General features: G+C 42.3%; 1 protein-coding gene across 2 annotated transcripts in view; it reads left to right on the top strand.

Annotated features, from left to right (window-relative positions):
* The window catches only part of FANCD2 (FA complementation group D2), a gene marked incomplete at its 5' end in the record, with an annotated part of 59,594 nt that overhangs the window by 27,329 nt on the left and 16,389 nt on the right, over nt 1-15,876 (top strand). For both annotated transcript variants that reach the window (XM_080914746.1, XM_080914745.1), the window contains 14 exons: nt 46-106; nt 703-822; nt 1,410-1,483; nt 1,776-1,919; nt 2,606-2,706; nt 3,751-3,866; nt 5,280-5,388; nt 6,324-6,434; nt 6,939-7,051; nt 9,039-9,182; nt 10,455-10,568; nt 12,085-12,213; nt 12,586-12,701; nt 15,170-15,280. In XM_080914746.1, the coding sequence (XP_080770872.1) occupies nt 46-106; nt 703-822; nt 1,410-1,483; nt 1,776-1,919; nt 2,606-2,706; nt 3,751-3,866; nt 5,280-5,388; nt 6,324-6,434; nt 6,939-7,051; nt 9,039-9,182; nt 10,455-10,568; nt 12,085-12,213; nt 12,586-12,701; nt 15,170-15,280 (1,563 nt within the window). The remainder of the gene's footprint in view (nt 1-45; nt 107-702; nt 823-1,409; nt 1,484-1,775; nt 1,920-2,605; nt 2,707-3,750; nt 3,867-5,279; nt 5,389-6,323; nt 6,435-6,938; nt 7,052-9,038; nt 9,183-10,454; nt 10,569-12,084; nt 12,214-12,585; nt 12,702-15,169; nt 15,281-15,876) is intronic.

Raw genomic sequence — 15,876 nt, 5'->3', positions numbered from 1 at the left:
TATTATAAAATATTACAAAATTAAACTAAAATTCTTTGTTCCTAGAAGTGTGCCATCTAATTCAACCCAGAGGAGCACCAATGTGAGCAGCGAAGAGCACACACAGGTAAGTTTCTGTAGCGTGGTAAGATGTCCGCCAGTGTGCAGGGCTTGTGGTTTCTCACTGCCGTTTTACCAGGAAGTGGTGTGCGTTTTCTTTCACAATACTGGGATTATACTACCACTGAGCTACATCTGTGACTGCAGTATTTTGTGTATTTTGTTTCAAAAACATCTTAAGTAACTATTTCTTTTTAAAGATAAGGTCTTGCTATGTAGCCCCAAGCCTAGCACTAACTATGTAGACCAGACTGGCCTTCAACTTTCTAGGATCCTTCTGTCTCTGCCTCCCAAGTGTCAGGATTACAGGAATGAGACACCATACCCATCTTGTCTTGGTAACTCCTCAGAAGTTTATTCTAGGACACATAGCAGTGTTCTTTGTTTTGCTTGTCTCTCTTAATGTTCGTACCTAAGGGTGTTACTCCAACTTTGGTTTTGGCTTTGGATATGCTATATGCTTGGAAAGAGACAGACTAGGAAAGAGGCTCAGGAATACCTCACTTGACTTCTGGCAGTGAGATTCTAGAAAGAACTTACTACTGAGTCTGGAGATGAATTTAGAGTTGACAGCCCAAGGCTCTTTCTCTCCATCTCTTCCAGGTGACTTCTTTGTTACAACTGGTTCATTCTTGCACTGAGCACTCTCCTTGGGCCTCTTCTCTTTATTATGATGAATTTGCCAACCTGATCCAAGAAAGAAAGTTGGCTCCAAAAACCTTGGTAAGAATAATGTCTTGTTTTAGGGGTGGCAGGTAGGAGCCAGTTCTTGAGATAGGTCTCACTGGGTAGCCCAGTCTGACTAGAACTTCTATTAAGACTAATCTGTCCTTGAACTAGCTGTAGTCCTCCTGCCTCTCCATCCCCAGTTTTGGGATGACTGGTATCAACTGCTAAAACCCCATTCCAAGCGTCTTTTCTTAAAGTGACAAAGCATCAGAGACATTAAGTCTCTCTGTTGTGGTGTACAAACAGACCATCCTGGGAGTCCTTTAATTCTGGCTGGGAAGACTGTTCCACCCTACCCAGTTTCTGGGATCTCCTGAGGCTCCTCCACATAATAATGATTATAATGATAGAGGTGAGAAGGTTGGTGATAGGCACCGTTTGTTCGACTGCCCTATTCTGTGCCAGGCACCAAGTGAGGCACTTTTTGAGCATTATCTCCTTTCTTCATAGTATTGGAGGTCCATGTTACTATTCTGTTTTAGAAATGAAAAGCCTGTGGTTTAGAGAGGATAATGGCAGTTTATTTGGGGCTATATAGCAAATATACCCCTCACTACACCATTCTTGTTTGCACCCGGAAGGATTGGGTTGGTCAGACCATCTTTAATGATTTCCAAGATGCCTTTGTGGTGGACTTCCGTGCTGTTCCAGAAGGGTAAGTGCTGTTTACCTTCTGGGTTAGCTCTACTAGTGAGGAAGTTGTATCAGTTCAGTAACTGATACAAACTTCACATTACTTTTGCCCCCAAGTCTGCCTACCCTAACTCACCCCCTCCCCGCCCCAACATCCTGTATCCCAGCTGTAGAATTGCTGAAAAGGTCCCCACTTGTCCTTTATAGCTTCTTCCTGAAATTGTTTTGTTTGAAGTTGGTTTGTTCTAGTGATTTCTCGCATGGCCTTGTTTCCCTCCCAGTGAGGAACATCGTATTTTGGGTTCTCTTCTCAGTGACTTTCCATTCCCTGTGAAGGCGCTCTATGGCCTAGAGGAATGCAGCACTCAAGATGGAATTGTCATCAACCTCCTGCCACTGTTCTTTCAGGAATTTGCAAAAGATGTCAGTCAAGTGACTTCACAAGAATCAAGCCACAAGTTAGTTGCTTTCCATCTGTTGGTATTTTGAACGTTCCTGGGGAATTCTATTTTTTTTTAGGTCTCTTAATAGTAATGAATAAATGGACTTATTTATTTAATGTGTATGTTTACCCAAGTGAATGTATCCATACCACGTGAATTCTGGAGGCCGTGAAGGTTAGAATAATGTGTTGGCTCCCCAGAACTAGAGTTGTGGGTGGTTGTGAGCCACCATATAGGCTCTGGAAACTGAACCTGTGTTCTCTTTTAGAGCCGTAAGCTAACTTAACTACTGAGCCATGTCTCCAGCCCCATTTCATAGTTTTTTTAATGTGTGAGGTCCTTGTATCAAAGTGATTCTTTAAAGAAAGGTTGTATCTAGAGTTGTTAGAAGGATGCAGTCAGAGTCCTCTTTTTTCTTGCTCCCTGGGACTGAGATTTCCATTGCCCGTGAGTCAGCACCCACTACAATAGCCTATTTGTCCTTTGCATGTTTTTCATGTATATCCGTGGCTGCCTCTGCCTCCATCACCTCCTTCCCACTAGAACCTCACCTGCTGCACATACCCTTTGCCTTCTTGAGCTTTAGCTCATTATCCGCTGGGCATCACTCAACTTTAGTTACAAGAGTGAGTACCTGTAGTTTTGGATTAATATGACTGTGGTACTAAGTGTGGTTCCTGAGGTGGATTCTTCCTTCCTAGATCAATGTCTTCTTTATGCCTGGCTTCCCATTTCCGGCTGCTGAGACTTTGCGTGGCACGACAACACAACGGAAACCTGGATGAGATCGATGGTCTCTTAGGTATGGACACAGTTCTCAGAGCCTACTTCTGTGCTCTTTGGTAAAAGTAGGCCGGGGCAAGGCCTGTAACCGCACGTGTGTGAGATGGAATTTTTTTTCTTTTTTCTTTTTTCCAAATATATTTTAGTGTCATCTCAAAGAGAGTAAGTCCTCTTATTTCAAAGATTTATTTATTTTACATTTATGTGTTTACTGTCGTGGTCTTCAGACACGCCAGAAGAGGGCATCAGATCCCATTACAGATGGTCAGGAGCCACCATGTGGTTGCTGGGAATTGAACTCAGGACCTCTGGAAGAGCAGTCAGTGCTCTTAACTGCTGGGCCATCTCTCCAGCCCAAGATGGAATTTCTAACCTCAGACAAGAATTGCAGCAATAATGGAGTTTCAGTCAAATAAGCTTGTGTGGAACCAGGCATTGTCTTTGTAATTGTTGCTGGTTGCTAATTGGTGAACATATTCTGTTTTGTTTTCTCCCACTTGTATGTATTTACTTTTTATTACTATAAATCTTGGAGGGGTGCAGCATTATGACACAAATTTTGTGACCCATGACCTTTGCAGGAAGACTGCTTAGGAATTTGGCATGGACCATGCAGCTCTTTCTGTGAACCTGAGATTCTGTTTCCTGAATTACTCTGGTTTTGTTTGGTTTACCTCTAGGAGTCGCTGTGCTGTTTTTTGGTTAACATACATAAGATCATAGTAGAATTCAATTTATCTTGGGCATAAAGACCTTTAGTCTTAAGAAGAGCAGTGTGCTCTCTTTGGCTCCATGGACCCAGGTTATAGCCAGCAAAAAGGGCCTTGCACCATAGCCTTGCAAACATACTTGCTTTTTAGAAGTCCTGTTCCCAGCAGGTGTCCATAGTGCCAAGATGAGGCAGAGTATGGATGTATTCTTTTGACACTATAATGGAAGGATTGTTGAAATAAAACAAACCTTGGCTCTCCAATAAGAGCTTAAGAGACAAGAGTTAGATGGGGAGTTAGGACCTGTGTTCTGCCTTGAGCTAAAGGTTGGTGGGACATGTGCTCTTTCTCAGATTGTCCCCTGTTCCTCCCTGACCTGGAACCTGGAGAGAAACTGGAGTCTATGTCTGCTCAGGACCGTTCGCTCATGTGCTCACTCACATTCCTAACTTTCAACTGGTTCAGAGAGGTGAGCGAGTTACTAGAATGTCTCACTTATATCTGTAGCTTCTCTCAGAAGAAAACTATTCTCTTTGCTCCCACAAACTCCCAAACAGATCCCTGCAGCACCAATGCCTGTGCTTCTATGGCGTCCACTGCTGGCCATCGGTACTTGCTGATGTCCCCCCCATCAGAGTCTGTGCTGGAAGTCCTCATCTGTTGCTACAGGCCTCTGCTCACTTTTTGGTCTCAGGGAGAAGTGGGTACAGTTCGCTTCCTTCAGAATGTGCTTGAGGACTTTGGTCATGGCAGTGCCTCATTGCTGCCTCACTGTTTTGGCTGCATTGTACTTCACATTTATACAACAATTCCACTTTATAGGTAAAGACACAAAAGCTTAGAAAGGCTACAGTCTCTGCCAGAGCATCATGGGAAATAAGTAGTAGAATAAGACTTGATTCGCTAATGTACGCACTCTGATCTTCTGCCTCAGTGCAAAGGGAGTAGTGAGGAGCAGTGGGGTGAAACTCGGGGCTTGTGTTTGGTCAGGGAGAACACTGCTATATGACAGATGACACCAGATCTCCATCACCGAGTCACAGTTCACACCAGGATTGTAACAGGCTTTTTTTGTCTTATTATCCTTTAAACTTTATGGGACTAGAGTGGTAGTTTGCTGCTCTTCTGAACCAGAGTTTGGTTACTAGTGTTGGTAGCGGGAAGGTCAGCTCACAGTCACTCCAACACCATACTCTCCTGGTCTGTGAGGTCACCCATGTTTATGTGCACATGCAAACACACACACACACACACACACACTTACTCACTCAGATTTTTCTCCTAAACTTTGTTTTTATGAATTTAGATGAATTTTTAAATAGTTTCTAAGCTAGTGCTCCATCGGTGGTAACTTTTATTTTACAGAGAATGCTAGAACACAGACAGCTGTGATCTGTCAGCTATACAGTAGTGCATGACATCTTAGCCTCTACCCAGCACCACATAACTGGGTGTGGTGACTCATGCCTGTCTCTAGCTCCAACACCTTAGGAAGCTGAGACAGATTGATCAGGAGTCATCCTCAGCTTCAAATTGAGTTTAAAACCAGTCTGGTATGAGACTTTTTCCTTTTTTTGAAGATTAGCACAGTTGATGATATATTATTTCATATGCAGATATAGCTGCTTTTCTGTATGTTTGTTTCTTTGAGACAGTCTCACTGGTCATCTCCTTATGTAGACCAGATTGGCCCCAAATTCATGGTAATGCTCTTGTCTCAGTATCCCATCTACCGGAATTTTATAGGCATAAACCACCACCCCAGGCTCATATGCTTTATATTAAATATATATATTTAGTGCAGTAAAAGAACCTCTTATTCCTGGGGAAGTAAAGCAAATGAGGTTACTGTCCACATATGAAGAGAATTTGTGCTCTGCAGGTTGTGAATGCCTTCTGCCAACAACCTTCTCCTGAGATGAAGGGCAAGGTTCTTAGTCGGCTAAAGGACCTTGTGGAACTTCAGGAAATCCTAGAGAAGTACTTGGCAGGTAAGAAGGGCCATGCTGCAAGCCTCAGTGTCATGCTTAGGAGATGAGCATCACATTTGTTTATCTATTTATTTATTTACTTTTGGGACGGAGTGTCATTGCACCTTGGCTATATTGAACTCACTTTGTAGACCTGGCTGGCCTCTAACTCACAGAGATCTGCCTGCCTCTGCCTTCATTTCCGACCAATAACTTAACCGGTTGTTTAAAAAAGGTAGCTTATGGGGCTAGAGAGGTTAGCTGCACTGGCTTCTCTTCTAGAGAAGTTTCATTCAAAGTACCCACGTAGCAGTCTACAACTCCATTTCCACAATATTCAATACCATTTTCTGGCCTCCCAGGATACCAATCATACACATGGCACATAGATATACACTCGGGCAAAATACTCATACACATTAATAAATTTTAATGCTAGCTTAGCACGGAGTGTGGTGTTGCACTTTTCCACTCAGCACTCTGCAGACAGGGACAGTGATCTTTATGTCTTCATCACCTGCCAGGGCTACAGAGTGAGATCCTGTTAGGGAGACAGATAGACAGACATAAAAACAAAGACAAAACCCCAAAATGCCAGCTTAATTTTATAGGGAAGATAAGAAGCCTTCCCTCAGACCCTCATCTTAAATAATAGAATATATAGCAGAAAGATATGTGACCAAATGCTCATCGCTGGATTTTTAAGTGATACTTTTAGTTTCTTTTTGCTTGGTTATTTCATGTCATTATTGGAAATGGCTTTATATTAATGAATCATAATCAGTCAATATAATATATTTCTCTAAACTCTGCATTTTGCTGTGCCCAAACCTCATCCGATAAATGATTGGAGTTACAGGCATTCGCTGCTGCAGGTGGTGATTTGGAAACCTGTTCTGGGTGTTTGGGTATTTTGATCACTGTGGTTGGTGTTCATTACTCCTACTTTGTTTTAGTCATCCCAGACTATGTCCCACCTTTTGCAAGCGTTGACTTGGATACTTTAGATATGATACCTGGGAGCAGTTCTGCTGTTGCCGCAAAAAACAGACACAAGGGAAAGACAGGTGAGCATATTCCTTTCTTGCCCCCATCTGTGCCACATTGGATTAACCTCATGGGTTATATGTATTGGGGCATTTGGGGGTTTTTATTTTGTCTTTTTTTTTTTTTTTTTTAATTATTTATTTTATGTGAGTACACTGTAGCTGTCTTCAGACACCAGAAGAGGGCATCAGATCCCATTACAGATGGTTGTGAGCCACCATGTGGTTGCTGGGAATTGAACTCAGGACCTCTGGAAGAGCAGTCAGTGCTCTTAACTGCTGAGCCATCTTTCCAGCCCGTATTGGGGCATTTGTATTTGAAAAGATCAGAGTTCTGGTGGCACAAGGTTGGTTAGTGGGTGGTGCTTCTACAGTAATTAGCAAGATCTGCCGTCAAACCTTTCTTTAGAAGGTGCAAAATGTGTAGTTTGAATCATAAAATTTCCTCCTCCTTTCTTGGAGGGCCTTATTTGGCAAAATGTGCTTTTTAATTACTTGAGTAATTTTTCTCTCTTTGCAACATAGGGGGAAAGAAACCAAAAGGTGATAGCAGCAAAGCATCCTGCACAGACACACTTCTAACAGAAGATACTTCAGAATGTGACATGGCGCCATCTGATAAAAGCCAAGTAGACAAGGTATTGGAATATGTGACAAAGGTTTATGACTGCTCAGTAAGAATGAGGTCTGAACTCTGCATGTTTTAAAGAGAAGAAATGGGAAGACAGGCAAGTGAAATCTCCTCGGCCTCAGAATAACTCTCGAATGGGAGAGTTCTTACTGTTCTCTAAATTCTTGGTTGTTGTTTCCTATTAGGAACCAGTACAGTCCCTTAGGCAGAGGCAACCTCAGTTGATAGATTGCTCAGATTAAATTGTCCTGAAGCTGACTGTGGGAAATGTTTTAATTGATGATTGACGGGTCCACTATGAGTGGCACCATCTCTAGGCACGTAGGCTGGACCCTTTAAGGAAGCTAGTTGAGCATGAATAGGAAGCTAGAGAGCAAGCTAGCAAGCAATGCTCCTCTGTAACTTCTGCTTCAGTTCCTGCCCCAATTTTCTCAATGTTGGAGTTTTACCTGAAGAATCACAGCTAAGTGGTTTTTTCTCCCCAAGTTAGTTTGATCAGAGTGTTTTATCATAGCCACAGAAGTGGAAGAACACTCCTTATTGATGCTGTACAGGTGGCTGCTTTTTCTCTTTATCATCTGCATACTTTACCCCTATGTTTTGCTCCCCTGTAATACTTTAAATTCTGTTTTATAATAGTTATCTCATTGTATCTAGAATACACCGTCCCCTGACTTAGGTTTTTCAGACAGGATCTCACTAGGTACCAGAGGCTGACCTCAAATTCATGATCCTTCCGCCTTAGCATCCTTTGTGTTGGCATTGCAGTCCTGAACTTCATTGCCTAGGATAGCATTCTTTTATATGTACTACTTTTGGCTTTTCTCCTTTTTACCCCAGACCATAAACTTAGTGACCTAGATGTTGTGCATACTGATAATCTCAGCATTTGGGAGGCTACAGCAGGAAAATGATCATACATTTGAGGCTGACTAAGCTACATGCAAGACCTTGTCTCAAACAAACAAAGTACAGTTAGTAAAATATAGTTAGTAAGATGGTTCAACCAGCAAAGGCTCCGGCTGTCACACCTGATGACCTGAATTCGATCCTCAGAACTCACATGGTGGAGAGAGAACCAGTTTCCACAAGTTATTGTTTGACTTCCACACATGTGCTATGGCATGCACACAAACATAGAGACTAAATCAAATGTAACTAAAGATGTAAAGCCACAGAAGCATAACAAATGAGTAAGTATCCTGGGAATGGTTTGAAATGCAAATGGGCTGTGGTAGCTGATGTGTGGTAGTGCCCTGTGGCATTCACAGAGAAGTGTCACGCCTGACAAGTTTCCTGGGCAGAGGATGTCAGTTTGTTTTACAACCACCATGCGTTTTTAATTTGTTATGTGTAACTCCACTAACCTCCTAATAGTCCAAGGTTGATGTTAATGTTCATGTCTATATTAATTCATTAGGCAGTTTATAAGCAGAGAGGGTAAATGAAAGCCTTGTTCAGACATACCATGTACACTTGAGCTAAGGTTTGAAACCAGATCATCCTAGCCTTTAAGCTCACAGCTTCCTGTACACTCCCACATGCTTTTACCTACCTAATAGTTCATCCTTAAGTAGAGACAACAAAGGTGCCGTTGGTATATATTGCTCCACTACATCAAGTGCTGTGGCTTGTGGGTGGTTAGAGAATTTGATGAAAGGAATGAGGTGATGTAAGGAAATTAGAATCTTCTACCAAACATGAATGTGTATCAGACTTTAGCATGTTGATTAAAATTAGATTTGGGGGGGCTGGGAGATGATCACTCCATGGTTAGGGGTACTTACTGTTCTTCCAGAGGGTAAGATTTCAGTTCCTAGCACCCATGTTTGGTGACTCACCTGTAACTTCAGCTCGAGTGGGATCTAATGCCTCTGTACTTACAAGTGTACACACGTACACACACACAATTTAAAATAATATCAGATTAAATTTTTTAAAATTAGGCTAATATCTGAGACTTTAGTTCTTTTGAGTTGTTCTTTTGTCTACAGGAGTCTACAGGGAAGGAAGGAAAGGCATCTGTATCACTGCAGAATTACCGTGCTTTTGTCCGAGAGCTGGACATGGAGGTCTTCTCTATTCTACATTCTGGACTTGTGACCAAGTTCATCTTAGACACTGAAATGCACACTGAAGTAAGTGACAGTCTGGAATCCCAGAATGTAACCTTTTAGAAAGTTCCTCAGGTCTATTCATGTTTCAAGAAGAGCACAGATATTTAGTTGGGCCAGGTGTCATGGCACATGATTTTAATTAAGCACAGCACTTGGGAGGCAGAGGTTGGCAGATACAAGACCAGTCTGGACTACATAGTGAATTCCAGGACAGTCAGGGCTAACAGAGACACTCTGCCTCAACAAAACAACAAAAAATAGAGTTGAAGAGAGGAATATTGTTCAGTGGGGGAGCACTGGGAACCCTCTGTGAGATGACGACTGGATGAAGGGGAAACAGCGAAGGAAAGGCTGGTTTCTGACTTCAGAGGCCTTGGTATGAATTCTGAGTGAGCAGTCATCCTTGACCCTGGTTGTTGACAAGTCACAGGCTTTCTCGGTGTGTCAGGTTATAAATACAGTACTGACGACGTGACCGTGCTGCAGGTTACCAGTTAGAAGCACTGAGTGTACTTTACAGCAAAGGACCATTGGGTATAGAGAAGTCAGTGTTGTGTTTGCATTTCCGTGACCTTTCTTCAGCACTAAATAGATGCCACCCAAACACCCCAGCGGTACAGTAGCACACACGGTTTGCTGCTTTCCTTCAGCTGGGCAAGTGTGCAGGAGGTAGAGGTGACTGCCCTGCACTGATCACTATCTGAACTTCAGTAAGAGTGTTCATCCTAAGAAAGCTGAGAAAGAGAATATTTTCACAGAGAAGCTAACTATTGATAAGGATTTTCACTGAAGAATGGAATTTCCCCAGACTAAGATATTTAAAATGGCATGGATTCTTACTTAATAGTTGGGAAGATGTAGGCACCTTCAGAACAGAATCAGTAGTGTGTGTGCGCGCGTGCACCTGCACCTTTATTATTTTTTTTAAGTTTTTCTTCATCAGTCTGCTTATAGAAGGTGCTGCATAAAAGTGTATGAATAAACAGTGTAGGTGGGACAGTTCCCACTCCGTTTCTTGACGTGCACTTACCGAATGTGAACAGGAGCGAAGAGGTGGAATGAACCATGGCACTGAAGAAGCTGGGGAGAAGACTGAGCGGGGAAAGTGCTTAAAGTTCCTGCCACCTTTCACGTTGGTGCTGGAATCCACCCCAAGTCCTCCTGCTTGTGTGGAATTGCTTTGTCCACTGCCAAATTCAGTTCTTCACCCAATGGCAGAAATGAGCACCAAATACCCCAAAAATATTCTTAGTAGGACATGATTGAAGTTGTTCTTCACCTTCCTCATTACAGGCTACAGAAGTTGTACAGCTTGGGCCTGCTGAGCTGCTTTTCTTGCTGGAAGATCTTTCCCAGAAGCTAGACAATATACTGACTCCTTTTGCCAAGAGAATCTGCTTCTTCAAGGTTAGTAGCACAAGCATAGACGTGGGCTTCCATGGAAACTTGGAAACAAGCAGATATTAGCTGTGCGTAGCCTGGTGTTGCGTTAGTTTACTGGGTAACAGTGGCATTTCTGCAGTCGCCGTTCCTGTACATGCCGGGCTGCAGTGTAGCCAAACATACTTAAAACCCAGGCTGGATCTCTCACACCAGTGTGTGTGTGTTCGTGTGTATTTCTCAAACAAAATTGGAGAGACTCCCTAGTAAATAAATTTATTTCTAGGGCTGGAGAGATGACTCAGCGGTTAAGAGCACTGTCTGTTCTTCCAGAGGTCCTGAGTTCAACTCCTAGCAATCACATGTGGCTCACAATCATCTGGGATGAAATCTGATGCCCTTCTGGTGTCTGAAGACAGCTACAGTGTACTCATATAAATAAAATAATCTATAAAAAATAATAAATTTACTTCTAAATGTCCTAAACATAGAAGTTACAAAAGCGCCCAGTATAATAGAAAGTACCTGGATGCTACAGATGGTAAAGTGTGTGTGTGTGTGTGTGTGTGTGTGTGTGTGTGTGTGTGTGTGTTATTTGTTATTCGATCAGTATGCATGTGACCAAACTCCATTAGTTATGATGGTCTATACTTTTGATTTTTTTTTCTTTAAATGTTTATTTATTGATTTTATGTGAGTACACTATAGCTGTCTTTAGACACACCAGAAGAGGGCATTGAATTCTATTACAGATAGTTGTGAGCCATCATGGAATTTCTGGGAATTGAACTTAGGAACTCTTGAAAAACAGTCTGAGCCATCTCTTCAGCCCTACTTTTGACTTTTTTGAGACAGTCTCCTAGAGCCCAGGCTAGACTTGAACTCACTATGCAACTGAGAATATCCTTGAAATCCTGATTCTCCTGCCTGCCACCATCTCCCTTCTGAGATTAAAGGCACATATCACCATGTCTGGTCAGAAGACAGTGTCAGATCTCCCTGGAACTAGAGTACATACAGTTGTGAGTCACCCTGTGGGTATGAAGAAACAAACCAGGTCTTCTTTAAGAGCAGCCAGTACTCATAACTGCTGAGCCATCTCTCCAGCCCCATGTCTGTACTTTTTAATCAGACCCTGTTCTAACTCTACAAAATTCATTCTAAAACTAAAGGAAGATTTTTTTCTTTTGCTAGCATTTTTATCCCTATGTTATAATAACGTCTTAGGAAAATAAATCACCTCTTCTGCCAACTCCTACCTGGAGTCACAATTTTGAGCTTTTTTTATTTTTAAGATTTCTTTATTTATTATGCATACAGTGTTCTGCCTGCATGTATGCCTGCAGGTCAAAAGATGTACCAGATTATTTTAGATGCTTGTGAGCCACCATGTGGTTGCTGGGAATTGAGCTCAGGCCCTCTGGAAGAGCAGTCAGTGCTCTTAACCACTGAGCCATCTCTCCAGCCCCCTAACTTTGAACTCTTAAATAATGATTAAATAATTTATCCAGTTTTTCTCTCATAACTCTGGAATTTACTGTAGAATAAAGGAAGCCGGAATATTGGATTCTCACATCTTCATCAGAGATCTGTCCAGGACATTGTGCATTGTGTCATTCAGCTGCTAACCCCGATGTGTAACCATCTGGAGAACATTCACAACTTCTTCCAGGTGAGAAGACGGGCATGTAAGATGAGAAACCATGTATACACAGGCAGGCAATCTGGTGTGGGCAAAGTATGAGAGGAGGCCAGAGGAAGAGAACATTACACCTTCTGTGTGAGAGGACAGGAGAGCAGGCAGACTCAGCAGTACAAAGTATGAACAACCTCATAGTTTGAGCATGGTCTTCAGAGTGGCTGGACAAGCAGCCTGGAACTTTTATGAAGAAAGAGGGAAAAAGCAAACACACATTAACTTACAGGCAGGCTTAGAAGTTTGTGGGTCTGTAAGTAACTGCCAAGGGTTCCTTCCTAACTGAGGCAAACTGAAGAGTGGGAGCAGTTGCAGAGGAGTTAGACTAAACCCCTCTCTTCATTCTAGTGCTTAGGTGCTGAGAACCTCAGTGTAGACAAGGTCAGAGCGACTGCTCAGGAGCACCACACCATGTCCTCCTGCTACCAGAGGCTGCTGCAGGTTTTACATGTTCTCTTCGCATGGTGAGTGTGAGGAGGCAGTGTTGCAGGAGTGTGTAATGAGTGTGCGTGCTTTCACTTCTGATTATTCCCTAAGAGAAGGGAAGGGAATGGATACAACTCTTTCTGGATGCTCTCTTTTTTTCTATTTGCTCTTGTAAAACCACTGTCTTAGCAAGCCACTGTTACTAACCAGTTTGATAAATTAGGGGCTCACTGATTAGCTAGCATAACAAATCTGTACCTCTTACTCTTTTTGTTTTTTAGCAAGCATTCTGTAACAAATGGGGAAGCCAGCACAGTGGTGGCACATGTCTGTAACCCAGCTACTAGGAAGGCTGAAGCAGAAGGAAAGTGAGCTCATGTGGGAGTTTGAGATCAGACCAAATAAGGCAAAGATACCCCCATCTAAAAAATTAAACAGTTTTTAAATTATTTAATAAAATATAGGTGATTAATTAGTTAAATTTTAAGTAACTTGTAAGTCTCAAATGATGTGGTAAAAAGTGAGCGTAGTATGACCTGAAATATTGGGGATGCTGTGGAAGCTGTGGCATTGGATGAGGCTTTTAAACAGGATCTTATAGATGCGGCCTTGAACATGCTCTGCAATTGAGGCTTCTTATCACCCTTCCCCACCTCCTGCATTACAGACCTGTGGTATCAAACGTGCTTCTGAGAATGGAACCCAGGACTCCATGCAGGATAGGCAAGCACTCTACCAATTGAGCAACATCCACACCCTTGAGAGGCCTTTAAGGAATCAATGGTCTTTTATTTTATTTTTTATGTTTTAAAATTTATGTGTATCTGTGTCTGTGTCCTCAAAGTTCAGAAGTGGGCATTGGTTCTCCTGGAGCTGGAGTTGGAACAGCCTGTTATGGGTGCTGGAACCAACTCAGGTTGTCTGCAAGAGTAGCACATGCTCTCAACTGCTGAGCTTTCTCTTCAACCTGGTTTTTAAAATAAGGATAGAAATGTATTATAACACAGTGTGTTTTCACATTTTATTGTGTGTATTATAGTATACACTAACATGTTCTCTTCCACTAAGTGGATCCAGGAGTCAGAGTCAAATTGTGTCAGGCTAGGCAGCAAGAGCTTTTACCTGCTGAGCATCCCATTGAACCCCAGGAGTTGAGTTTTAGGGAGGTAAAGAGTTGGAGGCATAGCATGGGTGAAAGTAGAAATAAAGGCCTGACTTGGAGTGTTTCTGTTCCTCAGCCATGCCTTATCCCATCTGTCCTCTGAACAGGTTTTCTGGAGAATTTTACCCAAGCCTAAATTCTTGCTAAATCTTCTCTTATGAGCTATAGGCAAGATTGTATCCAACTGCCTACTCAACGCCCCCTTGGATGTGTCATTGACACCTCAGACTCATCACCTCCAGTTCTGAGCATAATATCACTGTTCCTCCAGCTTTGCCTCACTTGAAAATGCCATCATCACTCTTGTGTTCCAGAACCAGAAATTATTCTTTTGACTCCATCTTTCTACTCTTTCCCACATGTAACCCTAAATTCTATTGATTGTATCATTTAAATGGACCTGCTTCAAGCCTTCCATCATTCCTGATCTAGTTTCACAGTTGGCCTCTCCGTCCATCTCCGAATGTCCAGTCTTCCCTTCCCAGTTATGACTGCTGACACTTGCTAGATTTTCCCAACTCTATCTCTTTGGCCTGCCTTTTCTCACCTACTGTTGTCTGGCGTCTGCTCTTGGACCCAGTCTCACATTATGCCTTTAGATAGACTGAGTTATTCAGCACCCTACCTACTTGATCTGTGCCCTCTGACTGAATCTCTTCAGCTTCTGGAGAGAAATCAGTTAAGTTTCTCTAACCTTAGTAGGTAACCTTCTTTCCTTAGCTCCCTTCTAATGCTCTGCCATTCTCTTCTGGTCTAATTTCACACATTTTGTTAAAATTATGTGTTAAATTTTTTTCCTTGTTAGACTTGTTATTCTCCACAAGGGCAGATGCTAGTCATTTTTATATTCTCAGTACTAAAAAGCAATGCCCAATGAAAGAGTTGCATTGACAGTTCATCAAGGAGTTTTGTTTTTTTAATGATAAACACACACACACAGGAACATGCACAGGCATACAAAATGTATGAAAGGGAAAGAAAGATGGTGCTATAAAAAAATGTAGGAATCAGATTATATAGACTCTTGAAAGTCAGGCTGAAGATTTTAACATTTTTAAAAAAGGGTTATTTATTTTGCATATGTGAGTACATTGTAGCAGTCTTCAGACACACCAGAAGAAGGCATCGGATCCCATTACAGATGGTTGTGAGCCACCATATGGTTGCTGGGAATTGAACTCAGGACCTCTGGAAGAGCAGTCAGTGCTCTTAACCACTGAGCCATCTCTCCAGCCCCCATTAACATCTTTAAAGTAGTTTTTAGTTTTTAGTATTTACTCTGTCCTCAGTACCCAAGTAATCCTCCTGAAATTGGCTGACCCGCTGTTTTAAACTTGGCTTTAGGAAGGGATTTACTCACCCATCAAATCACCGCCTCCTGCACTTGGGCCTTGAGGTCCTCGCGAGCCGACTAAAGCAGACCGAACAGGAACAGCCCTTGGAGGAACTGGTCAGGTAGGTCAGAACATCCTAGATGTTCTCAAGAAATGCTAGAACCGGAAAATATTCACTCATTTAGGAGCAGAATCTATGCTTATGTGTCATGTCCCCTTAGTGTGCTTTAAGTTTGTTTTCCTCTTATCTGTTTTTTTTGTTTTGTTTTGTTTTGTTTTGTTTTGTTTTATTGTTTTGAGACTAGGTCTCATTATGTAACTGTGTTGGCCTGGAACTCATGATGTAGACTCAGCAGTCCTCAGTCCTCAAACTCACAGAGATCCACCTGCCTCTGTCTCCTGAGTGCTGAGTTTAATGGCATACGGTTAATTCCATACCCAGCCCTATTCCTTGCATTTTGTTTTGTGTGTGTTCATTTCCTCTGGAAAAGAATCAAGTGGTCTTACCTGCTCTGCCATTTTTCCAGCTTCTCATTTGATGTTTTTGAAGCAAGTCATGGTATATATTCTGGTCTGGCCTTAAACCCAGCTTTCTCCTGTCTCAGCGAATACAGGCATGTGCCGCCACTCCCACTCCCTAAGGCAGATAACTCTAGATTATCTAAGGGCCTCTCAGTCTTCTGTCAGTGTTCACTCTGTAGGGAGCAACTAGTTGAC

Source organism: Micromys minutus, assembly GCF_963924665.1.
Source record: "Micromys minutus genome assembly, chromosome: 3".
In the NCBI taxonomy this organism is placed as follows: Eukaryota; Metazoa; Chordata; class Mammalia; order Rodentia; family Muridae; genus Micromys; species Micromys minutus.
The sequence above is the reverse complement of the archived record's forward strand: the minus strand, read 5'-3'. Positions and strand labels throughout refer to the sequence as shown.